Source organism: Protopterus annectens, chromosome 13.part0, assembly GCF_019279795.1.
Source record: "Protopterus annectens isolate FY-2018-M chromosome 13.part0, PAN1.0, whole genome shotgun sequence".
NCBI classification, from domain to species: Eukaryota; Metazoa; Chordata; order Ceratodontiformes; family Protopteridae; genus Protopterus; species Protopterus annectens.
The window spans coordinates 504,001,888-504,028,726 of NC_056747.1; the positions used below are offsets into that span (position 1 = coordinate 504,001,888).

General features: G+C 42.7%; 1 protein-coding gene across 1 annotated transcript in view; it reads right to left on the reverse strand.

Annotated features, from left to right (window-relative positions):
* The window catches only part of LOC122787923 (dynein beta chain, flagellar outer arm-like), a 5,188,001-nt gene that overhangs the window by 4,934,436 nt on the left and 226,726 nt on the right, over nt 1-26,839 (reverse strand). Inside the window, exon 9 of the mRNA XM_044054850.1 lies at nt 25,944-26,057. Within this exon, the coding sequence (XP_043910785.1) occupies nt 25,944-26,057 (114 nt within the window). The remainder of the gene's footprint in view (nt 1-25,943; nt 26,058-26,839) is intronic.

A 26,839-nucleotide genomic window follows, 5' to 3' on the forward strand; every position in this document is an offset into this window, starting at 1 on the left:
CTGGTTCCAAAGTGTCAGAGGACTCCCATGCCCTTCGAGCTATTAAATCCATTAACTCGTCGAAGGGTGGAGTTACCCAGGAGGTGAAAGGTTGAGCCCCAAAAGCCTTCAGCAACACCGACTCATTCTCAGTGGGGGCAAGTGACTGCCAGTCATCCCTCTGTTTGAGAATTTCCAGGATGTCGGCAAATGAGACATCCTCAGAGGAGGACCGTGGGAACCCCTCTGACTCATCCAAGTCAGTGTCTGATGTCAATAATTCCTGTGGAGAATCAAGGTGCCTCCTCTTGCACAATCTCTTTCTCGGACTTCATTAGAGGGACATCTGGTGAAGCTTCCGAGGAGCTACAAGTGCATGTATATAAAAATAAATATATATACAAACATACACTATTAGATACCATGGCATTTAATGATGTGTTGTTTCTTTAAATTTTTGGCAGCACACAAGGTTATAATCCGGGCCTTGGCGGTGATTACTTGCACACTGATGACGCTGTGAGCGAAACCGGCCACCGGTCTGTGCGTTTGGGAGCTGATTTTGCCGAATAAAGTGGTTAAAAGAATTTTGCTGTTATATGTTTTATTCATGAAGAGTGCTGGAACGTTTGTGGATTATATATATATATATATATATATATATAAATACATGTCCGAATATGAACGCATACATAGAGACAGGCAGTCCAAGGGGACCATGAGAAAAGACAACCAGCCACCAGTCGTACCTGTTCTTCCAGAACACGGAGGGGGAAGGAGGGTGGGAATGTAAGAACAAAGGTGAGATGAACAACTCACATGGAACGTTATGGTAAGAACATAACTTCTTTATGTGAAGTTGTTCGATCTCACCGTTTGTTCTTACACACGGGTAGCATCCCTAGCACCCTAAACCCCAGGTGGCTCACGGGAGAACATTCCTGAGAACAGTGGAACCAAAGGAAGCCCTGTCCCTGGAGGCCCTGTCCACTTTGTAATGAGTAATAAAGGTATGAGGTTTGGCCCAGGTAGTCGCTGCACAAATGGTATCTATCGGTAAGCGAGCAGCATGGGCTAAGGAAGTAGAAACAGCTCTAGTAGAATGAGCTTTAGCTTTGAGCGGAATAGACTGATTGGAAGATGAATAAACAAAGTTTATGCAGTCCGAAAGCCATTTGGATAACGTGATTTTTGTTACTGCAAGTCCTTTCTTATTATCTGCATGAGAAACAAAAAGTTGATCCGATTTCTTGAATTTTTTTGTTCTGTCCAGATAAAATCTCAGCTGTCTGTGCACGTCCAATTTGTGTAACATGTATTCCAATTTATTGGTATGGTGCCTGAAAAAAGTGGGAAGTTCTATGGACTGATTAAGATTAGATTCTGAGCAAACTTTTGGTAGAAAGGACAGATTAGTACGTAAAGTGACCCTATCCAGGTGAAAGATCAGATACGGGGGTCTAATTGACAGTGCTTGCAGCTCTGAGACTCTGCGAGCTGAAGTGATTGCAACAAGAAACAGGGTTTTCCAGGAAAGATATTTAAGTGGGAATGACAAAGCTGGTTCAAAGGGTGATAACATGAGTTGGGATAGCATCAGATTTATGTTCCAAGGAAAAAAACGGACTTCGAATGGGTGGTTGGAGATAAGTTCCCTTCATGAAAGCTCTACAAAGTCTGTGAGACATAATTGTAGCGCCCCTTTCACCCACATGAAAATAAGATATGGCAGCCAGCTGTACCCTTATGGTGGATGTTGAAGCCCCCTGATGAAAAAGAGTAGATAGAAAATCTAGAACCTTATGAATAGGAGCAACCAAGGGATCTATACCTTGTTTGGAAGCCCAACACACGAAACATTTCCACTTGCTCTTGTACAATTTTCTAGTGGAGGTTTTGTGGGAAGAAATCAAAATATGTTGTACTGCTGGAGACAAAAGATCTGACCTGGCTAAGCTGGGAAGTGGAACAGCCATGCTGTCAATTTGAGGATAAAATAGAGGGGTGAAGAACTCCTGACGAGTGGGTCAGAAGGTCTGACACTGGGTCCAGAGTCCAAAGTTCCTCTATTTGGTGAGCTTGGAGGAAGGGAACCAGATTTGTCGAGGCCAGAATGGTGCTAGCAAGATGATCATCCTTTCCAGACCTTTGGCTTTCTGCAGAAATTTTGAGATTAGTGGAACAGGAGGGAAGGCATATAGGAGAACCGGGGGCCAATCGTGCACAAGTGCATCCCTGGGGCACCTCCCAGAGGGGAAGTAGGGTGAAATAGCTTCTGCATTTTGTATTCAAGGGGGATGCAAAAAGGTTGCAGCAAGGCTGGCCAAATCTGTGGAAAATCCTTTCCGCTACTTGATTTTGAGGATGACTCGTGAGGCAACAGGATGGCTCTGCTCAACCTGTCCGCTATTACATTGGACATCCCCGGGATGTGCGTTACTATGAGAAAGCGTCCGGTGGACACAGCCCATTGCCAGATTCTCAGGGCCTCTCTGCATAAGGGGTAAGACCTGGTTCCTCCTTGTTTGTTTATGTACCAGACCACTGACATGTTGTCTGTCTGAATTGCAACTGTTCCCAGAGGTAAGTAGTGGTGAAAGTGTTGCAATGCCAGGAACACTGCTCTCAACTCCAGGACATTGATGTGCAGACTGTACTCCATTTTTGACCACTCGCCTTGAACTTTTCTTCCCTGAAAAAGTCCCCCCCCCCACCCTATCAGGGAAGCGTCCGTGGTCACTGTGGCTATGGGGGGGGGGACAAACAGGCGGCCTATCGTAAGCTTGTGGCTGTTCATCCACCATCGAAGATCCCGCTTGCAAGACTCCGTGAGCAGGATGTTGTGTGACAACAGTAGCCGTTGGTAAGACCACTCTGCGAAGAGTAGCCACTGGAGGATCCTCATGTGCAGTCTCCCTATGGGGACCGCAATAAGGGTAGCTGCCATCATGCCTAAAACTTTCAAGACCTGTGTAGCGGGGACTCTCTTGTTTTGTAGAAGAGTAGAAATCTGTACTCTCAAGGCTGAAACTTTTGTTTGGGGAAGCCTGATCAGAGTAAAGGTAGTGTCCAATTCCGCTCCTATGAATGATATATGCTGTGAGGGCGACAAGGCAAATTTTTCGAAGTTCAGCGTTATGCCTAAATGGGAACAGAGATCGATTGTATAGTCCCTGGCTCGCAATAGGTGATGCCTGGTGGTGGCGGTAAGGAGCCAGTTGTCTAAGTATGGAAACACCCGGAATCCTAGTTGTCTCAGGTGGGACACCACTACTGCCATGCACTTGGTGAACACCCTGGGGGCTGAGGTGAGGCCAAAGGGCAGAGCTCAAAACTGAAAATGACTGGCTCCCAGCCGGAAGTGCAGGTGATCTCTGGATGGCCTGGTCATTTTTATGTGGTAGTACGCATCCTTGAGATCTATAGAGCACATCTAATTGTTCGTTTGAAGAAACGGAAGGATCGATTGTAGCGTGAGCATCCGGAATTTCTCCTTCTTCAAAAAGGTATTGAGTTTGCTGAGGTCCAGTATCGGCCTCCAGTCCCCTGTTTTCTTTGGAACTAAAAAGAACCTCGAGTAAGTTCCAGATCCTATTTGGTCTGCCGGGACTGGCTAGATGACTCTTTTTTTCTAACAGCCTTTGTATTTCTATGGCTGCCTGATCCCGCAGAGTGGGTGGAACATCTGGGAATCTTTTTTGGGTGGGAGGATTGTCTAAGAGAGGGATGTTGTATCCTCTGGTTATTATGCTTTTTACCCAGGAATCTGAAGTGAGATTTAGCCAGGCCTCTAGGTATAAATCCAAGCGACCCCCGACTGCCTTCAGAGTAGGACAGCTGGGCCTCCCCTCAGGAGTGCTGGAAGGGCTTCCCAGGGACACTATCCCTGTCGCCCTGGTTCTGCGGACCCCCTCTGCAACCTGGGCGGCATCTTCCATTCCTTCCCCCTCCTCTGCCTCTGGAGGGTGTTTCACTAGGTGTGGATTGGAAAGCTCCCCAAGTCTTCCGGAACCACATTTTCCCACCTCTTTTCCCTTTGGCGTATGGTCTAGAAGGGGCAGAAAAACAGACCCCTACAAGGAGACAGGGTCTTTCCTTCTTGTTCACATCTAGTGAGCGTCTCCTTCACTTTGGGCCCAAACAAGGAGGAGCCATCAAAAGGGGCATTAACAAAGGAAGACTTGAAGGCTTCCCCAAAGGAGCATAGGCACATCCAGGATTGTCTCCTCAGAGCGATCGCTGAAGCTGCAGCCCTAGTCGATCCTTCGGCTGCATACGAAATGAGCCGCATGGATGAGTTAACGATAGAGTTTAGGGTATTGAGCTGTGCTGTCACCTTGTCTGAGACAGCAGCATCTGTGGTACCCTGTAGAGTATCTCCCAGTTCCTTGAGGAGATCTCTTTGAAGACGGGTAAAATGAGTGAGGTAGTTCAGCGATCACATGGAAAAAGTCGCTGAACTAAACATGCGCTTCCCGTACCTGTCCATCGTCCTAGAGTCTTTGTTAGGAGGATGAACAGAGGAAGATGCTTCAGACATTTCTTTCTTGGTGGCCGCTGCCACTATCAACTGGGACTCCCTTGGTGAGATACGCTTTATCCTGGGGAGCAGTGATGTACTTATTGGGCCTCCGAGGGACTGGTTCCAAAGTGTCAGAGGACTCCCATGCCCTTCGAGCTATTAAATCCATTAACTCGTCGAAGGGTGGAGTTACCCAGGAGGTGAAAGGTTGAGCCCCAAAAGCCTTCAGCAACACCGACTCATTCTCAGTGGGGGCAAGTGACTGCCAGTCATCCCTCTGTTTGAGAATTTCCAGGATGTCGGCAAATGAGACATCCTCAGAGGAGGACCGTGGGAACCCCTCTGACTCATCCAAGTCAGTGTCTGATGTCAATAATTCCTGTGGAGAATCAAGGTGCCTCCTCTTGCACAATCTCTTTCTCGGGACTTCATTAGAGGGGACATCTGGTGAAGCTTCCGAGGAGCAGGGTTCACCCTCTGGGGCTGACTGAGGCTTTGGATCTCTACGCTTGGTGGGGACCGGTGGTGCAGAGACAGAACATGGACCTTTTGGGGAGGGAGAAGAGGAATCTGAAGATGTGAATGTCTTACCAGACAAAATCTTCCACATGGCCTCGAAGGCACCGGAGCTCCAGGCCGAGGACTCCACCAGTTCCGAAGAAGATGGTACCTCCCCGGGCCCGGAACCACGGGCTCCGATCAAGAGGATGGAGCTGAACTAATCTGCACCGAGGCACCGAGGGAAAGAGTCAGAACCGAAACTTCGGTTCGACTCTCCCCCCCCCCCCCGGAACCGAGGAGAGACTGTCGGCTCTGAGACCCCTCAATGGGTACCGAGGGTGTCGAGGTCAGTGGAGCCAAAAGCACTAAAGAAGGCTTCGGCTCCGGGGGATCAACAATCATCAGATCCTCGACTCCCAGCTCTAATGACTCGATGGGTCTCGAAGGAGGATCTATGGATGGAACAGGAAGGGCTTCAAGCTTCGAAACCAATTGGGATGAAACTGCAATTAGTTTGGATAAGGCCGTGTTCTCCATCAGCTTCTGCACCACTCGATCCACATCGGTGTCTGACAGTGCTCTGGAGGAACGGGTCGAAGAGGTCACCGAGCAAAGGATCGATGAAGGGAGCACCTCTGACACCGGCTCCAAGACCTGGACCTCACGCCGAGGCAGCAGCTCAGTGCTCGACTCCAAGGTCTGTGGAGCTGGCGACCGAATCTTAACAGAGGTACTCGGAGCCGATGCCCTGGGCTCCGATACCTTTGAAGACTTTGATGACTGGTCTGCCTTCTCTAATGTCTCCTGAAACTCCGGCTTCAGGAGACCCCTCTCAATCAGTTTCCTGCGTCTTTCCAACATCACTCTACCACTAAACCAGTGGCAGATGGTGTAGTCCTCCTGAAGATGGAGAGGGCCTAGACAGTAGATGCAGGAAATGTGGTTGTCTATTATGGACATTTTCTGTCTACACTGGCAATGTTTAATACCAGACTTGGCTTTCTCTAACATATTCTGAATAGAAAAATACAGTATGTAATACTAATATGTATATAACTATATATATATATATATATATATATATATATATATATATACATATATACACAATAATTAACCTGACTAAACACACAGGTAAAAATTTACAACAAGACGTTAACTAGGAAAAAAGGTACTTCACACAGAAAAATCTGACAGAGAGATATTGGCTTAAGGCCTAGGAGCAGCCGCTCCCACAAATTCTTAAACACTATTTTAAACACTATTTTAAAACAACACGCATGCGCACACACACACACACACACACACACACACACACACACACACACACACACACACACACACACATACTGCTACTAACTAATACTAAGAAAAATCTCTAATTATTTTTAACTTTTTAGAAATATATAGAAATTTTTTATATAGAAAAAAAGATACTAGCCCGAGCTGTCACTAGACAATGAGACCTGTTGCAGTGGCAAACTAGATCTGAGGGTTAGCAGGAGAGGATCATGGGATCAGAGCTTGGAATGTGGCCAACTCAGAGCAGAGGGATCAGCTCCGAACCCGTGTGTAAAAACAAACGTCGAGATTGAACTACTTCACATGGTTGGATTTTTCCCAATGTATTGTGATGCCTAGGAACTCCACCAGTACTAGAGTGTAGCGGAGGGCCCTGACCAGTAGTCACTTGGTGGGGGCAGAGAGGAGCCAATCATCTAGATATGGCAACACCTGGAATCCTTGAAGTCTCAGATGAGCTGTCACCACTGCTAGGCATTTTGTGAACACTCTGGGGGCCGTCAAGAGACCGAATGGCAGGGCTCTGAATTGGTAATGACTGGCTCCCAGCTGGAAGTGAAGGAGACTCCTGGAGTGCTTGTCCATTTTGATGTGGTTATACACATCCCGGAAATCTATCGAGCACATCCACACACCCTCCCGAAGAAATGGGAGAATGGATTGTATTGTGACCATGAGGAATTTGGTCTGAACTACTGATTTGTTTAGTTGGCTGAGATCCAAAATGGGTCTCCAGTCCCCATTTTTTATGGCACCAAAAAGAATCTTGAGTAAAAACCAGATCAACACTGGTCTGGGGGGACTTATTGGATGACTTGTTTTAGACGCAGCTTTCTTATTTCTGAAGCTGCCTCTTCCCTTTGATTGGGTGGAACATCGGGAAGGCATTTTGGAGGTCTTGGATAAGAGATTAGAGGGATGTAATAACCTCTGGAAATTATTCTCTGCACCCACTGATCATTGGTAATAGAGTGCCAGGCAGCTTGGTGCAGAGAAAAACGAGCCCAGACTGCTTCCAGAGGAAAGCAATTGGGCAGCGCTTCAGGAGCACTGATAAGGTCATGTAGAGAAAGAATCCCTGGAGTCCTGATTTTGGGGACCCCCTCTGCCCCGAAAGAGATGTCTTCCATTATTGGAACCCCCTCTGCCTCTGGGGGAATCCTCACCACATGCATTATGGAAAGGACCTTGAGATTTTTTGTGCCATATCTTTACACTCTTCTGGTTCCTGGAGAAAGAGAGCTGAGGCTTGGAAAAATGTAGGCCAATAGCAGACAAGGTTTTTCCATCCTGCTTACACCTGGCTAATGTGTCCTTCACTTTAGAACTAAACAGAGCAGACAGTTCGATAGGGGCTTTCAAGAAGGAAGTCTTGAGGGAGTCCGCAAGGTCACAAATGTGCATCCAGGCGTAGCGTCTCATAACTACACCTGCACCCGCAGCTCTAGCCACTCCTTTGGTTGCGTGGGACAGCAACCTCATGGACGAGTTGGAGATTGACTGTAGGGTAGCAAGCTGGGAAGCAACTTTATCATGTGCCCCATCTGAAATTTGACCCGCGAGGTTTCCAGAGAGTTCAGAGATGAGGTCTCTTTGGAGCCTCGTAAAATGTGCCAAGTAATTCAGAGACCTGACAGCAAAGGTCACTGAAGCAAAAACTCGCTTCCCTAATCTGTCCACTGTCCAGGACTCTCTGTTGGGGGGATGGGCAGTAGGACTTTCCTCTGCAAGATCCTTTTCTGTGGTAGCCGCCACCACCATAGCATCTACTGGTAAGCCTCTAGACCAATGGGGCTGTTCCTCTGGAGGGGAGAGTATCTTGTCTGGTCTCTGGGGAATGGCCTCAACGGTATCAGGGTTCTTCCATGCCTGCTGCACGATGAGCGTGACTAACACATCGACAGGGGGATCACCCAAGAAGTAGAGGGCTGAGATCAGAAGGCCTAAAGGAATATGGATTCCTCCGAGGAAGGATTGGAGGGCTTCCAGTCACCCCTCTGCCTCAAAATTTCCAGGATGTCTCCAAAAGACATCATCAAAGGGTGACCGTGGGGACCCTTCCCCATCGTCATAGTCCATATCCTCAGTGAGGGACTCCTCTGGGGAGTCCATGTGTTTCCTCTTACATGTCCTTTTCCGAGGTGGTTCTCCAGTGGGAGCATCTGAAGAAGACTCAGAAAGGAGGTTACCCTGTACAGGGTTTTCCTGAGGCTTGCACTGTCAGTGTCCTGGGGGTTGGCCTGTGATAGCTGCAGCTCAGAAGGAGCGGGGGGGAATTTCCGACATAGGAGGAGCACTTCCCAAAACAAGCACCCTCTCCATCATCCAGACGGCAGGCCCACCCAAACAGGAATGGGAGCCCGGAACCGAGGAAGACAATCTTGGAACTGGGGTCACATCCCACTCAGCGTGGCTTGCTCCTGGGGATGGAGCCTCAAGCAAAACCAAGGCAGGAGTCACCCCCAGGTCTGAAGATGGAACCAGTGAAACAACTAAAAACCATACCTAGAGCCGGGGGTTCCACCCCCCAAGCATAAGATTGAGGAAGGGGTGGTTCCGAAGAAACCAAAACCCAAAGGGACCTCAGAGCCTCAAAGAAGGTCACTGTTAGCACCGAGGAGAGGAGTCCTCCCACAGACATCGGAGCTATGGGCCTCGGAACCGAAGGGTCCAAGGGAGGAGAATACATGGGAGTCGCAGGGGCAATGGACCCAAAACCCGGAGTGGGATGGATTTTTATGAAAATTTGTAATCCCTCCAGCTGTCAGCAGCTGATCAAACAGGTGCACCACATCCAATTCAGATAGCCTCCTGGTGGACCTTACGGACACTCCTGAGGGGGGAGTTAGGTCGGTCCAAAAATGGGCTAAAGGCTTGTCCTGAAAACAGATCCAAAGACAGGGAGTATTGGGTCCGTGGTGCAGTAAAAGTCAGCACCAAGGATTTCAGTTTCAAAACAGGCAAAAGGGGAACTATCGGTGCCCAGAAAGGGCTCGGAGCCAAAGGAATAGCCGGAGTGGAAGTCATTATAGGCTCCAAAGAAGTCATCAATACCGATCTCAGAACAGAGATGGGAGACGTCGGTGCCGAGGTAATGGCAGGCAACAATGCTGGAGCCAAAATCACAGTTGGAACCTTAACAGTCAGTGCCGAGGGTGGCGCCAATGTGGAAGTCATTGCAATTTCTGTAGAGACCACTGCAGCAGAACTCGGAGCCAAGGTGGTCAGAACCGAGGAGGTGATCTTGTGCTCTGTGGAAGACTTATGTGCTTATGAGGCTTGCCCTTATATTTATATTAAATATGTTATTTAATTCACATTGTTTGGCAAATTTGTATTTAGTCTTTACATTTTAATGCAGTATGTTTTAAAGTAATTTAATAAATAGATTGATTATTTTAACTTTTTAACAGATTTTTAAGTTAACACACTTTTTAAATAACATATTTTTAACTACATGGTAGTATTGGTGTTGTGTGTTATTGTAGGTAAGGTGATTGTGCAACTATTACTTTAACAAATTGTTCTTCAATCAATTATATGGCATCATTAATTTGTAGTAAGGTTGTTTAAGGGCTGGGTTTTTCTTGCATTAATTGTTCTGAAGAAGTCCCTACCAAGGGAAGAAAGCGCTTAACCAGAAATAAATTTAATCTTCTTGACTTGTTACTATTGGAACTGTCTTGGTATCCTTCTTCCACATTGCACTCATTTCTGCCTGCAATTCCTGGTATTTTACGACTTTGTGCCTCCCTGTACGTAAGACAATATAGTCACTGGTGTAGCAATTTCAATGATCAATATTACTTTTGTCTTCTTTTCATGGACCACTATATCTGGTTTTCTTGCATTTATTTTTTTGAACTACTGGTAACAGGTGATCCATGTGATATAAACTTCATAATTTTCTATAATGCTTTGTAGCTCATGTTTCCAATGTTTTTCAACTACTTCAATATTGTAATGTTTGCACAATCCCCAATGCAACAGTCTTGCCACATTATGGCATTCAGCATACAGTCCTTCATCCATTAGTATATCACAGCTAGCAACAAGATGTGAGACTGTTCCCAATTCTGGTTTACAAAAAAAGAAGTTATGTACTTACCATAATATTCCTTCTGTGTTGTCTATCTTCATTTATCCTTGATTGATGGGTCCGGTTCCGATATCAGAACTGACTCGGACATTACTACAGCTCACACCAGCCAAGAAATCTCGAGCTTCACCTCTACCCACAATCCCTCTCTCACAATTATCTCAGATCAAGTTTGCAGAAAAGTATGTGTGTGTGTGTGTGTGTGTGTGTGTGTATATATATATATATATATATATATAGAGAGAGAGAGAGAGATATAGATATATCTCAGAAAGGAAGCCCAAATGGATGACATATCTACTGTGCTTGAAAAATCATAATAATTCAAGGATATATAATTCCACCAAATAATTCTTTAAAAGTCGGGGGATGGAGGGAGGAGAGTGACGGATAAATGAAGATAGACAACACAGATGAAACATTATGGCAAGTGCATAACTTCTTTATCTGATGTTGTCAATCTTCATTTTATCCTTGGCAGATAGGACAGAGTCCCCAGCTACCTAAAATCTTGGGTGGGGTCACAGAAGGATATTCCTGAGCACCTTCAAACCAAAGGACACTCTTCCACTAGAGACCAAGTCCAATTTGTAATGAGTAATAAAGGTATGTGGAGAGCCCCAAGTAGCTGCTGCACATATATCATCCATCGAAGCTCTAGACTGGAAAACTGCTGAGGTGGCTACAGATCTTGTAGAATCTGCTTTCGCAGGCCTAGGCAAGGTTAATTTATTCTCATCATAAATAAAGGAAATTCAGTCTTTCAGCCAATTAGTCAGCATCACCTTGCTGACTAGCTTACCCAACTTTGCACTGGAAAAGAAACCAGTTAGTTGATTTGATTTTCAAAGGTCTTTTGTTCTGTGAAGACAGAAATGTAATTGTCTATGAACATCAAGTAAATGTAAGAAGTATTCATCTTTGTTGAAAAAGTTTGGAAAGAAAACCAGTAAATTAATCATTTGATTGATGTTAGACTCTGAGACTACCTTGGTTAGAAAGGAGGAGTTTGTTCATAAAGAAACTCTATTCCTGTAGAAAATCAGATAAGGAGGTTCAGGCGACAAGGCCTAGATCTCTGAAATCCTTCTGGTAAAGGTTATAGCTACCAAAAACAGTGTCTTCCAAGACAAAAACTTCAGATCACGGGCATCGGATCTTTGAAAGGGGGTTGCAACAAAAGAGTGCCTCTAAGGAATGATTTACAAAGTCTATGAGAGGTTAAAGTATGTTGTTCCAAACCATCGTTGAAATTAGAAATTGCACCTAATTGTAATGTGATGGTAGAAGGGGAAGCTCCAGCATGGAAAAGAGAGGCTATAAAGTCTAAAATATGCTCTATAGAAGCAGAAAATGGATTAATATGTTTTTCATGGGCCCAAATGGTAAATCTCTTCCATGGAAGGTTTATGGGCCAGCAAGAGGACTGGGCATACTGGGGAGAAAATATTAGGATGCCTGGCAACTAATGGAAATGGAGGAACCATACTGTCAGCTTGAGGTTCAAAATGTCTAGGTGAACAAGTCTGTCTGGATGGGACAGAAGTTCTGGAACTGGGTCCAGAATCCAGGGTTGTCAACTCAGATAAGGCCAAAGGAAGGGGAACCAAATCTGTTGAGGCCAAAAGGGTGCAATGAGGATTACTGTGCTTTTCAACCTGAGCACTTTCTATAAGAATTTCGGAATTAGAGGTATCAGGGAAAGCCATACAGGAGACCAGGGGGCCAACTGTGGGGGAGACCATCTTTGGATAACTTCTCTGGATGGGGAATCAGGGCAAAGTGATTGCTACATTTGTTGTTTAGGGGCAAGGCAAAAGGTCACAGCAAGGTTGACCACACTGATGGACAAACATGTTTGCCACTTCTGGATTGAGAGACCACTCGTGAGGCTGAAGAATACATCTGCTCAGCTTGCCTGCAATCACATTGGAACTCCCCAGAATGCGCATTGCCATTAGAAAGTCATTTAAAGAGATCACCCACTGCCACATTCTGAGGGTTTCTCAAAAAATGGGATAAGACCTGGTTCCTCCCTGCTTGTTTATGTACAAACTACTGAGATATTGTCTGAAATGCAATTGTCCCATGAGGAAGAGCTGTCTGAAAGGCCTGCAATACTAGAAGCACTGCTCTTAGCTCCAGAACAATGATATGCAAGCTGGCCTCTAAGGGGGACCAAGTGCCTTGGACAGGCTTACCAGAAAATGCCCCCCCCCCCCCCACCTGGGAGGCGTCAGTGGTCACTATGGCTATGGGCTCTGGAAGAACAAAGGGGAAACTGCCGAGAATTTTTCAGAATCCATCCACCAAAGAAGATCCCTCTTTTCAGAATTTGGTCTGACAAAGGTTGATGAAGAACAGACCACTCAGAAGCTAGTAGCCATTGCAAAATTCTCATATGAAACCTGGCTAAAGGTACTAGAGTTATTGGTGCTGCCATTGACCCTAGAGTTTGCAAAACTAGTCAAGCAGGAACCCTCCTTCTGAAGATTAACATTTGAACTTGTACCATAATTCTTTGAAGCCTCTTTGGAGGAAGGGATGCTGTAGCGGTTTCCGTACTTAGTACAGCCCCTATGAATTCTAAATTTTGCACTGGTGTCAGTTGGAATTTCTCAAGATTTACTGTAATCCCAAGATGGGCACAGATATTGAAAGTGTAATCTATGGCTACTATCAACTGATGCCTGGTCGAAGCAAGTTATAAGCCAGTCGTCGAAGTATGGAAACACCCAGACTCCTTGCAGTCTCAAGTGAGCTGCTACTGCTGACATGCATTCAGTAAGCATCCTGGGGGCTGTGGTGAGACCAAAGGGCAGTACTCTGAATTGGCAATGACTGGCTCCCAGCCAGAAGTGGACAACGTCCTGGACAGCTTGTCCATTTTTATTGGATAATATACATCCTAAAGATCTCTCGAGCACATCCACTAGTCTTTCTTCAGAAAGGGAGGAAATGACTGTACCAGAACCATCCGGAACTTTGTTTGCAGAACTGATTTGTTCAGCATGCTGAGATCCAAAATCGGTCTCAAGCCCCTGACTTTTTTGGCAGTAAAGACTCTTGAGTAGGTTCTGGATCCTTTCTCGTCTGGCGGGACTTCCTGGATGACTCTTTTGCCCAGTGGTTCTTGAATTTCTTGCATTGCTGAATCCCTATGATTGGGTGGAACATTGCGGATTTTCTTGTATATAGGGGGAGGGTTAGAAAAGGGACTGATATAGCCTCTGGATATGATCCATTGCACCCAGGAAATCTATTAGTTTAGCAAGGCATTTAGGTGCAAGAACAAGCGTCTCCTGACTGCCTCCAAATTAAGACAATCAAGACTCCCTTCAGAAGCGCTGAAAGGGCTTCCCTGGAAAGGAAACCCTGAAGCCCTGTTTTTTTTGACCACATCTGCCATGAGGGCAGTGTCTTCCATTTTGGTTGCCCCCTCTGCCCCTGGGGAAACTCCTTCCACATGTGTCTTGGAAAGGCCCTTTGGATTTTTTGAACCACATTTTTCACCACTCCTCTGGTTTCTAGAAAAGGACCTTTGGGGTGGAGAAATGTACAAACACAGCAGAAAGGGTCTTACCATATTTCTTACACCTGGATAAAGTCTCTTTTTCTTTTGGGCCAAATAAGGATGTTCCATCAAAGGGATCATTGATGAAACAAGACTTGAATGGTTCCGCAAAGTCATATAGGTGCATCTGGGTGTGCCCCCTTATGACTATGCCTGTACCGGCTGCTCTAGAAGTCCCTTTGGCTGTTATATGTGATTAGCCTCATGGACAAATTAGAAAGAGACTCCAGGGTGGCCAGCTGGGAAGCCACTTCGTCTTGGACTCTCTCAGCTACAGCTCCCACCACATTATCTGACAATTCCTTAATCAGATCCCACTGAAGTCTTGTAAAGCGTGCCAAGAAGTTCTAAGACCTTATAGCGAATGGCAATGAAGCATAAACTCATTTCCCAAATCTGTCCATAGCCTGAGACTCCTTGTTGGACAGATGGACAGATGAACTCTCCCCAGCAAGTTCCTTTTTTTGTGGCAGCTGCTACAACCATGGTGTCCACTACTAACGCCTTGACCCAGGACTGTTTACCTTCAGGGACAGATAATATTTTGTCAGGTCTTTCAGGGATGGGTTTGATTGTGTCCAGAGTCTTCCACACCTGCTGTGAAATCAACTGAACAAGTTTATCAGGAGGTGGGGTCACCCAAAAGGTAGAGAGGCAGGTGCCGAAAGCCTGCAGGTAAACAGATTCCTCTGAGGAAGGGTTCTAGGACTTCCAGCCACCCCTTTGTTTTACAATTTCTAGGATGTCTCCAAAGGAGACATCTTCAGGTGGTGACCATGGGGACCTATCCCCCTCATCAAACTCTGTGTCCTCAGTGACTGATTCCTTGAGGGGAATCTAAGTGCTTCCTCTTGAACTCCTTTTTCTGAGGGACCTCCGCATGGTGATAATCTGGGGAGGTGTCAGAAGATGGTAGAACCTGAGTCTGACAAACCTGAGACTTCAGTGCCCACTGTCCAAGTGGAGAGGCAGGTGGAATAACTGAGCCAGAGTGGGGTACCTGTTCCAAGAGAAAAGGTACTGACTGAGTCACTAAGTGAGAGAGCCCTCTTCATTGCCTCGAAGTCCAACACCTCCAAAGAGGGAAGTGAGCCCGGAACAGAGATAGACTGCCTCAGGACTGGGTTCAATCTCTGCTCCGAAGAACTGATCCTTGAGACAGAAGCCACAGCCGAGATAACTTGAGCTGAAGCTCCGAGGAGCAGGGTTGACTTCAAAAAATCTGGAGTCATGTCCTGCCCCCCCGGAACTTACAGCGTAGCTACGGCTCCAAGAGGTCTCCTGTTCCAAAGCCACCAAAGAGCTCAGAGGGATTACCAGTTCCAAAGATGTGAAAATTTCAGGAACCAGTACAGTCAGTGCTAGGAGATTCAGAACAGATGACTCTAAGAACTTGGAGGAGGTTAGAGGAGGAGTGATCAATGGAGTGAAAGAAGGCTAATTTCCAAGACCCGAAAGGGTCGGAACCGAAAAGGGGACTATAAGTCCTCTAGCCCACAAGATTTTATTCACCAGTCTCTCCATGTCGAGTTCAGAAAAACTTTTGGTGGATCAGATGACATTGAAGGAGACTTAGGCCTCTGCAGAAAAACTTCTGGAAGCTCACAAACAAAAGGGTCTTTAGATGGTGAATAGAAAGTTCTTGGGAAAATTTCCTTTGAATCAGAAATTTTTGTCATGGTAGGTGAAGCAGAAATTTTGTCCTGCAGTGGGGCCTTTGACATTGAAGGGCTTGAGAAAGTAATCAGTGCTGGAGCAGTTGTTGACACCAGTAGTTTAAAGCCAGAGGCCTCCGATTCTGAAGATAATTTCAGAACCATGGGTTTCAATTTCTTAGGTCTCAGAACCGACGGAGAAGTCAGAACTGAGGGACTCCTTTTTTTCCTTAGTCTACTCAAGATGAGGACAAAGGGGATATAAGATAAGATAAGATAGGCAGATAAGGCTTCATTAAAGGCTGAGGGAATTAAGCCTTTCAAAATAGTTTATTTTGTCTTTCAATGAGGGCTCAATGACTAAACCCATGATATATGCTGCAGTCCTCTTGCAAATGAATGGGACCAAAGCAAAAGACACAAAGGGAATGGAAATCAGACGATGGAATTTTGTGGCTACACTTCCAGCATTTCTTAAACCCAGAAGGGCCCTTACCATTCTCAGCCATGTAAAAAAAAAATGTACGGCTTTGAGACAGTTACTCGCGTGCACTCACACAGAAAGCTTAAGAAAGAGGGAGAGAGGAAAGAATTGTTTTTGTAAGAGAAAGAAAGTGAAGGGGGGAAAACTATCTATGATGACATGTAGTGGAAGTACACTAACGTACTGGGAAAGAATATCAGCAATGATATTTAAGGTTAGACTACATGTTAGAAAAAGGGGAGAGATAGAACAATTAAGTATAGAGTAAAGGATCAAGTAGAGAGAAAGAAATAGCGAGAAATCTCTAAGAAATGAAATGAAAGTCTACCTAAAACTACTGAAACTCAAGAGCACTGGCAAAATGCACCAAAACAAGATCTGAGGTAATTGTTTGAGATGGATTGTGGGTAGAGGCAAAGCTCGAGAGCTTTTGTCTGCCATGAGTTGTAGTAACGGCCGAGTTAGTTCAAATATCGGAACCGGGCCCATCAGTCAAGGATAAAATGAAGACTGACACCATCAGATCCTACATTTGTCCGTTTCTCCCATATTTTCAATTGACTTTGTAAACCAACATGTACGTAGTCCACTATCTTGGGCCACCAATATAAACCTTTCTTCTTTTGGTTTAAATTCACGTCTCCTTAACTATTCCAGCATTCGGTCCTGATCAACATGAGGTTGTTCTAAGAGTTTTCTATACTTGCAACTATATTTATGCATTTTCCACATTTCTTGCTTTCTCATCTGATTCTTCACCTTATATTCTTTCTTTTGTTTTTTGGGGGTTTTTTGTCACATTCAGTTGCTGCCTGATTTTTATCTACTTCTGGTTTGATTTCCATTCCCGCTTGACACCAATATGGTTCTGCTAAACTAAGCAGGAAAGTCATCTTAGACTTATTCTTCTCATGTTTTAAAACTTTCACTACATTTTAGTCTTGTGAGGTCAGTAGATATGTATGCAGTCCTATGACTGCAGATCTATACATGTAATCAATTTCGAGGATGCCCAGACTTCATTCAGAACTGGGAATATATAGACTTGGTATACAATAATTTTTATAAATCAACTGATAAGCATGAAGCATCCTTCTTGTTTTCATCTCCAGCTGATCCAACACTTTTTGGGGCCAGTCAATCACTCCAAAACTGTAAGTGAGGACAGGAAGAGCAAACTGGTTTGTAGTTTGGACTTTGTTCCTAGATGTCAGTGCTGTTTTCAGTAGTAATTTTAATCTTCTAAAATATTCATAAGTTTTATTTGCATTTCTTCATGTTTCATTGTTGATCCTTAATCATTTCCCAAATATTTAACACTCCCACTTGCTCAAGTTATTTTATATCACATTCCTCTCCCAGGCTGATGTTTTCTCAGTTTTGCAGTTTCCTGCTTTAAAGGCTGCTTTTGCACATTTATCAAGACCAACTGACATTCTTGTATCATCTGAAAAAGTTTTGACCACCTGCAGTTGTGCTTTCAGTTCCTCTTATGATGAACTATATAGTTTTAAATCACCCACAAAAAGCTTTGTTGTTTTCTGGGAGCCAAATAGTAGCCATGACCTAATCTGTAAAGTAGACAGCTTAATGAGTTATGGGCAAGATAAAAGAACAGCGGTGACAAAGAGTCACCCTTGAATATCCCCCTTTGAATTTTTATCCCTGGAATAATAATTTGTCCTTTATCATGGCTTAACAGCAAAGTGGTTTACCTCTGTTTCATGGTCACTGTAATGTATTTGATCAGTGTAGGGTGTATCTTATACATTTTTAAGCACTCTTTTATCCATGAATTTGGGATACTGTCAAATGTTTTTTGTAGTTTATCCATGCTATACTTAGACTCTTCCCATTTTTACAGTTCTCCATTATGACTTTATTTAATAGCAAATGATCCTTTGTTCCATATGACTTTTTTTGTTACCCTTTTGTTCTATTGCCATGATGGAGTTTTCTTCTAAATGACTATAAACTCTGTCTGCATCAATTCCAGTGTACAGTTTATATGTCGTCTGAAGGCAAGTTATTAGTCTGTAGTTTTTAGGACAGCTTGCAGGTTCACTCTTAAGTAGGAGTATTTCTTTTCCTGCTGTTAACCAGGTTGGTGACTGTTCTGGGTGCACATATAAAGAGTTCTTACTTATAGCTAAATTTTTAGATAAAGATGTTAATACTTTTAGCTAGAAGTTAGATACAGCATCTGGGCCTGGTGTTTTCCAGTTAGGAGCTTTTCTTAACTTTGTTTCAATCTCTCTGGCCACTACTTCATCCCATTTCATATCCTGTATATTTGAACATCTTATTCTTTCTTTACTCCTTCGATCCATTCAGCATCTTTCTTGTGTTCCACATGATCTTCATAGATATTTCTTCAAAATGTATCTATTTCTACTTTTTTGTTGGTGTGTCAATTCCTTTTGCCTTATTTCCCAATTCTCTACAAAACTTTTTGGGTCATCAGTAAGAAATGGAAACAGGTGATCCGCTGTGGTGACCCTTAACTGGGAAAAGCCGAAAGAAGAAGTAAATTGCTTATTTTGTACTTTTACTTTATATTTATCTGCAAATCTTCTAAGTTGTTCTTCTTAGTTTATTATTTGGGATAGTGCACGACAGATCCTGATCTGTTCTAATACTGCTCATTGCTTTTATCACGTATGTCTTTCTGAGTATTTTTGTTGATCTTTTCCCTCCACTATACCCTAACAGCAGCGCATCTTGCCTTAATTGCTTTATAGTTTTCTCTACTCAATAGTTCCATGATGGCATTTCATATCTCCCCTTCTTTTCCCTTGGTGCCCTATGTTTCTCTGGTAAGACTTTATTTGTTATTAATTTAGCTTCACACTAACATATCCTATTTTCCTCTGTTATAGCGCATGAATTTTTATGAACAGTCCTAATTACTGGGCCAGATTCAATAAAGCCTACACTAAGTGTACATGACATGTATTCAAGAACATCCTTATCACACTTTTTGTGCTTTGCAGTCACTCTGAACAATTACATTAAGTGTACATATAGTCTACACTTTGTGGTAACCTTTTTGAATCCCTGTAAATACTGAAAGCTGCAAGAGTATCAGTTGGAAAACTAAAATTAGGAGGAAGAAGGTGTAAGTTATGTCTGTGTTGTCTGTTCACTCAGAATAGTGTACACTTAGTGTAGGCATTATTGAATCCAGGGGACTGTACTTATTTGTTTTATCAAACTTCTAACTTTTGGGGTTTTATCAACTGTAGTCTATTTCTTTCATTGATGTTAACATGTCTGTCCATTTCTATTAAATAAAGCAATTCTTAAATCATTTTCTTCTAAAGTGAGGGAACATTCCTTGTTCTCCTTTTCCTGTGGGCATTCTACAGAAAGTTCCATAGTATCTTCCTGTGCCAAATTCTCTTCAGTTCCACCCTGTCATCCATTGCTCTTTCATATGGGAACTCACTGGCCTTTCACTCCACAACATTGACTGTGTCAGAGTTGCCACAGTAGCCTGTTCCTTCCTTTGTTGTGCAACTCCAACTGAAGTTTTGTACTGGTTTCCTTTGGAAGGCTCCAAAGTATCTTCATATGGCAAATGATCAGATGTTTTCCTCTCCACTGGTTTCTTCTTAATTTGGGGAACCATTAATCTGTCCTGCTCTGGTGTTATGAGAGTTAGATTTTCTACAGTAAATCCTTCACTTCACAGGTAATCCATAACCTCAGTTTCTATTTCTTTAACTTCTCCATTGCTAATCCTCTTTTTTTCTTATCTTTTTACATTGTGAAATTTTCCATATCTGGATGCCTTTGCCGGTACTGGTACTTTTCCGTTATGGGGGCAACACTATAAATGCGCTAGCTGGCGCTTGTAATTTTTACACAGCTGTTAGTGAGGGTTCCGATTGCCAGCTAGCACATGAACCACTTTGATGTTGCCAAAAGGTCGGCTTCCATGCTGTTGTGTGACAGTGTGGTAGTCTGTCTACAGACAATAACAGTTCTGCAATTTACATACATAGTTCCCAAAGGACTGTACAGCCAGAGGTCACAGTCCTCAAACCTGTGCCTCAGGAATCAAGCTGTGTTACATTTTGACATTGTAAGCATCGCTTTTTGCGTGACCGCAAAAAAAAAAAAAAAAAAACGAGACAGAGACAGATTTTATTGAAGATAAGTGATATGCGCTAGCCAGATAGGGGAAATGATTTTAATATTAATACAGTCATATTGGGAAGTAATATTCTTTTGTCCATGTACACACATTATATTACAGTGTAGACTTTCTCAAGCTACAAATGGTGTTTCATACCTCTCAACTGTCGAAAATTTTTGCCATGTTTCTGGTGTGTTCCGCATCAAATTTGTGTTTTTTTCAGTGACTGAAGTTAGTAAATTATGACATATATTAGAGTATCTCTGCACATGAATCACAACATCAAAGCGATTTCCTTATCGACAATCCGGGCTGGGAGCAGGTTGGTTACCCGATGAGTGCATTAGCTCAAGAGAAGTAAACTGAAGAGCTTTGCACACGCCACCACTAGGTTAGGCTGCTGAATTCTTTGTAATGTACCAGACATATGGAAGATAACATCTGTGAGAAAATTACAAGCGTCAGCTAACGCATTTATAGTGTTACCCCAATAACGGAAAAGTACCCCTTTGCCTATATTTCTCTTCAAATGTCTTCTGTGCTGCTCTTTTTGTATTGATTAGTTTAGCTTTCTACTTTGCATAAATATTGCATCATATTAAATCTTTTTCTTTGCCACGTCCATATTTCTTCTTCAGATGTCTCCTGATCTTCCTCTTCTCCTTACTTGGGGACGTGTTCCATCATAATGAGATATAACCCGTTTTAGACTTTCTACATTAAATCCTTCACTTTGCAGGTATTCTATAACTTCAGCTTCTATTTTTTAACTTCTACTTTACTAAACTTCTGTTCTACATTTTCTGTTTGTGATCTTATTTTTGTTTTGGGAAATTTTCCATATCTGGATGCCTTTGCCTATATTTCTCTTTGAATATCTTTGGTGTTGTTTTTTTGTACCGATTAATTTGGCTTTGTCCTTTGTAAAAATATTGCACCATATCAGATCTTTCTTTCTTTCCCATGTCCATATTCCTTTTTTATACTGTTCAACAATTTCTAGATTTTGTTCTTTATATTTTCTCACTTCCTCAGTCTGTTCTTTTACAAAAAGCACAAGCTTTCTTGGTCTATATAATGTTTTTCATAAAACTGTTGTATTAATGAACACAAATTTTTATTTCAAGATTCCAACAGTTTTTCTTGTGCAACTATTTCTCTTTCCTCCAATTTCCCTCTTAATCTTTTAAAATATCTTCTGTCTGGAAGTTCTGGGCATCTTGCATAATAGTAACAATACATAATTTCTTTCTTATCCTCAATAGTCCATTCTATCATCTTTATGGCTCTTTTTTGTGATTTCTGTGGACTACTACTTCCTTCTAAAACAGGGGCCATCCTCCCCCCGACCCTGGCCTAGCCCCATTGCAGAAATATTTTCATGTCTTGAGGATTCTACAGTATCATTTTTTCCATTTCTGGCACCAGTGCACCTACCAGGATTGGACACTTTTTTATCCTGTGTGTCTTGTGCACACAGCTATATTTTTTATTTTTTAACCTACTTCTGTTCATGGTATATTCTATATAAAATACAGTCTATATATCAATGTTGCCTTGGTGAGATTTTGTGAAAAACAGGGCCCACCTCGTGAAGGTACTCACCAAGACCTGAGGATGAGTTCAGTTCCAGCAACAGTACTCACCTTTGCTTGCTGATTTGTCATCTTTCCATTCAGATCTATTGTATGGTCAAAGCCATGTACCCCAAGTCTCTCAGCACCCCCCCCCCCGTGTATGAGACGCCATTATAGAGAAAGTGTTGAAATGGTAGCCCAGGAAAAGCAGATCCTAAAAAGGAAGAATTACATACTTTTTCAAGTTCAGGTGAAATTCAAACGTAGAAGAAGGTCCATTGTGAATTTGAGATCTTCTAGAAGCTTGTCTCTTCAAAGAGTCTGGAGAAGAAGGTCATCCAGGCCGGGATAAATGTGTATACCCTGGACACTACACAATACTATATAACAGGAGCTAGGCATTTGGTAAATACACTTGAAGACGTAGAAAGACCAAATTCCAAAGGAGAGAACTGAAAATGAAATTGTAAGGCATAACACCTTAAAAAAGTTGATGTGATCAGGATGAATGGGAATATAAAGATAAGTATCCTTGAGGTTCAGGTTAACCAGCAACGTTTGAGGAAGGATCATAAAAAAGAGACTGTAGTGACAACATCTTGAATTTTGGTACTAAGACTAGAAAGAATTTTGAATAAAATCCCTTTTTCTGCTAGAGGAGATGTACAAGCTATATAGTCCCCTGATGGTACAAATCCTACAAAATAGGTAATACCAGATGTTCTTGGGACATGACAGGAATACCTGATGGGTTTTGAGTGAATAGCCATGTTTTTAATAGTACTGATGACCCACTGATCTTAAGTTGTAGCCTCCACACTAAAAGGGAGTAAGAAAGTCTCTTTAATAAAGAAAGAGGGGACAGGCAGAGGTGGGGTTAGGAGAAGATAGTGGTGGCAGATATTCCAAAACATCTGGCTGGTCATGGAAGGGTCCTTTGGATCCCTTAAAACCTGATTTGGTTTTCTACTGAAACTTCTCTTTTCAGTGAACATTTATTCATTTGATATCATTGTTGGTCCTTTCACACAATGTATCTTTTTTGGAAGAAAAGTTATGCTGGAATTTAGGGGCAGACAAAAGAAAGATCCTATTTGAATGCTTGCATAATGTTACCACTTTCCTGCAGATTTTTAATGATTTCAGCAGCTGCAGCATGAAAGTGATTTTCCCTGTCCAGAGGGACATCTAATAGCCTATGAAACTATACTTATCTTCTAGTGAAGACTTCAGTCCCAACCTCATCCAGTAGCTACAGCTCTGGAAGATGCTTCTGCATCATCATAATTGCATTTAATGGAGTCTGGTAACTTGAATAGCTCAGTTGAGGAGAGATAATATGGAAGATGTATTATCCAACTCAGGAATTTCTCACACTATGTTGCTTTTATCACCTGGACTAGACAAATATATGGGTTTGGTAGTTGACGGCACAGAAGTAAAATTTAGCAATAGAGTTCACATTCTTTTTGTGCCAATCCACAGCCCTACTGTCTTTGTCAATGGGTAGGGCATTAGTAGATGGGAGCAGTTAAGCAGGTTTATCAGATTCTATAGAGATTACTACTAGAGCTGAGAAAGGATTTTTGTAAGGAAATTTGTATTTGTCTTGGACCTTGTAAAATCTAGCAGGTCTTTTGATAGATGGGGGTTGCATTTCTGGGTTCAAACAAGCTGTGGTAAAGGTGCCCTGTGCAGCTTCTGACACAGGTGGCTCCGCAGAAGGTTTCAGAACACTCATATAAGCCAAGTTATAATACCTTCTTTCCAAATCAAAACCTTGGTTTTCCTCCAAATAAAACTGCTGCTTATTTTCAAAAAAGTATCCCTAAATGGAAGCTATTCAATGGTAGAATCAGGGGACATAGCAGCCTCATAACCAATAAGAGAATATATCTGTGAGGAATAAGCCACAAATGTCACTTCTGACTCAGAGTCCTCTTCCTCAAAACAAGATTCTTAACACTCTTATGGGGGCAGGGAAACAGGAGAAGAAAAGAGGGAAGTGAGAAGGCTTTAAAGACATAACTGCCTTGAAGAGTCCTTGCAAAAACTTAAACCATTCTTTTTGAAGGGCAGTAAGAGAGGAGTGCACAGTTTTCTGCTTCTTCCTCTTAGGAACATCCACAGAACTATACCAGGGAGGATCTGTCCCCATGATGTACTTCTATAATGGTACTGCGAACTTCCTCTTGGAATAAGATTTGGGGTATGCCCTTGGGTCCCCTCAGATATGGATCAGCCAGGGTTCACACTTCACAGCAATCACTCATGACTGACATGCCTACATGCTGCATCATATTGTCCTCCACTAGGATCATGACAGCAGGAACAGCAACTATCATCAGGCACTCTGAGGGCTCATCAAACATCACAAAACTATAATGCTGTTTTATTATTCTTAATAAAATAAAAACATTGTTGAAAAAAACATCACAGCAGAAATGTCCAGGCCCAAATGGACAACAGAAGCTTGAGAAGGGTTCAATGACTTCAGCTTCTTTCACAGCTGTTGAGGAACATCTGACAGGGAAATTCAGAGACCTACCCTGCACAAGCTCTTTTGATCTCTGGTTTTTTAACCTAAGCAAATTCTCAAGGTTTTAGGGAAGAAGGAGTTACAAATACTACACTCCCTATAGTCATGGATAGGTCTTAGACAAAATAAGCACTTTGTGTGACTATCTCTATATGGTATCTGCCTCCTGCAGCCATATTTATCCTACATTGCTGACATGAAAATTATAACTTCTCAGGCATAACACAAAGGAAGGCTCCTCAATAGGGATACTTATCTGCCCAGTCTCAATGAAAACTGGCACAGGCCATAACTGACAGCAAAAAAGTTATGAGGATTTTCACAGCCTTACGTCCCTTATGTACCACTTAGTGCTCACATGCTTGGGTCATATGTTAGATATACAGAGTGAGAGAAAGGCACCCAATGTTTGGTACACTGGCTGGATGTATGGTATCCTTGGCAGGATATTTCCATATGTAAGCAGTACTGCAACAGTGATCAATGAAGGACATCCGTATCATCAGCATAACATGGCAGATGGTGAGATAAATCTGAAGGAAGTTTATGTAGATAACAGCGGTCCAGGGAAGTAAATATTGTGGGAAGAAATAGCCAGGAAATTGTTATGGCTAGGCTTGTATAGGCCCTAGGGCCGATAGCCTAGTACCAACCTATGAACCTATAGATTGAAAATAGGAGAAGAGCTAGGATGGAGCATTGAGGAACGCCACTGAGAAGAGATGGAGGTAGTGGAGTTAAACCTAACATAGATGTGGTAGTTAGAAATGTAGTTTTGGAACCTGGGATAGCATCAGAGCTAATGCTGATATGTAGGAGATATTCTGGGAGTGTAAAGTGGTCTACAAAGGTGGCCCCAACAAAATTCCACCATACATAACTAGATAATGTTGCCAGTGAAACAAAAGTGTGCAAGTGGAGGTGTTCTACCAGACCAAAACCTATGTTGCTTTTGGAAGAGAAAATATTTGGAAGTAAGGTCTTTGAGCTGGAAGTAGATAAGTTTTTTCAAAGATCTTGCATCAGGCAAAAAAACTTAATTTTCCAAGCCACAAAGCTATAACTAGGGATGATAGATGTATTTCTTTACTTGATACATTTCTTAAATAACAGCTTTAATCTTTAAATTTCTAATGAAATTCTATTTCAAAGCAATTTTTTCCATTACAGTATATTTCAAAGCAGTGAGTTCCCACTGTGTGCTTGAGACTGCAACTCCTAAAACAGTGGAAAATTAATTAAGAGTACTGAAAAAATATATACTACATCCTAAAACTGCTGTGTCTTGGAGAATCCTCCCCCATTCTCTATGGGACAGCAATCTCAGAGATAGCATATGCAAGTAACAGAGATGTGGGGAGACAAGCTTGATCCCTGCATAAAAAGTTTAACCATTGAGTTTCACACTTCACTGTTCAATGTTCACAGCTGTACACGTGAGCTTAATTGTTTTTTTGAGTTTTGGTACTCACGCTGTAAAGTCTCAAATTTTTGAGTTAGTGCCCAGTAAGTATATTTTGTGACATGTCTAGTTTTATAGTTAAACGGAGGAGCATACATACATTTGAGCAATATTTTCTTCCAGTTTTTTAGAGTTTATCTCATCTGCTTTGGCCTTTATATCAAGGTAGGATCCTCTGAATGTTGCACAGACCCTTAACGCTTCTTTTAATTGTCTAAAAGCCTGGGGAAAAAAAACAAAAGAATGAGATACAGCAATAAAACCCATAATTTTAAGTCCTGAATGTCTGCAACATGCCAATTAAAAAATTACTGTATTTCTATTCAAGTAGTTCTTTGCAGAACTCAAAATAAGGCACAGTGGTGGTTATGCATACTTACCATTAACCAAAAATCCTTTACATATGTACATATATGGATTTACTTCTAATACTCAAATGGCCATATCATCGAATTTCATTTTCACAAGATGAAAATTGCGAAAATGAAATACCCAAATGGTGAATTTTTCCCAGAGCAAGTAAACACTTGCCCAAACTTCAACGAAACACACAGCAGAATAAATAAAATTCACTTAGGTGAGGCCCCCCCAATCATCATCATCAGCAGCAGTAGCAGCCCCCTTTTTCTCATTTCTTTTTCTGCATGGGGTCGGGGTATCATGTTAACTGTCACCAACTCTTGCGATTCCGTACCACACTCTTGCCTTCAACACTCATGCCTGACTGTCGCAGATCTTCTTCCACACAATCCATCCACCTCTTTGCTGGACATCCTTACTTCCTCTTACCTTCTTCCTGTCTGTCCCAAATCTTACTCACCAGATTGTCTTCTGCTTTTCTGCACATAAGTCCAAACCACCGTAATCTGTTCTCTCTGATCTTTTCTGCAATTGGAGCTACTTTCTCTTCTACTCTTATGTCCTCATTTCTTCGCCTGTCCCACAGGCTCTTAATTTCCATCACCTCTAGCTTCTTCAACTGTTCTGCGTTTACTACCCAGGTT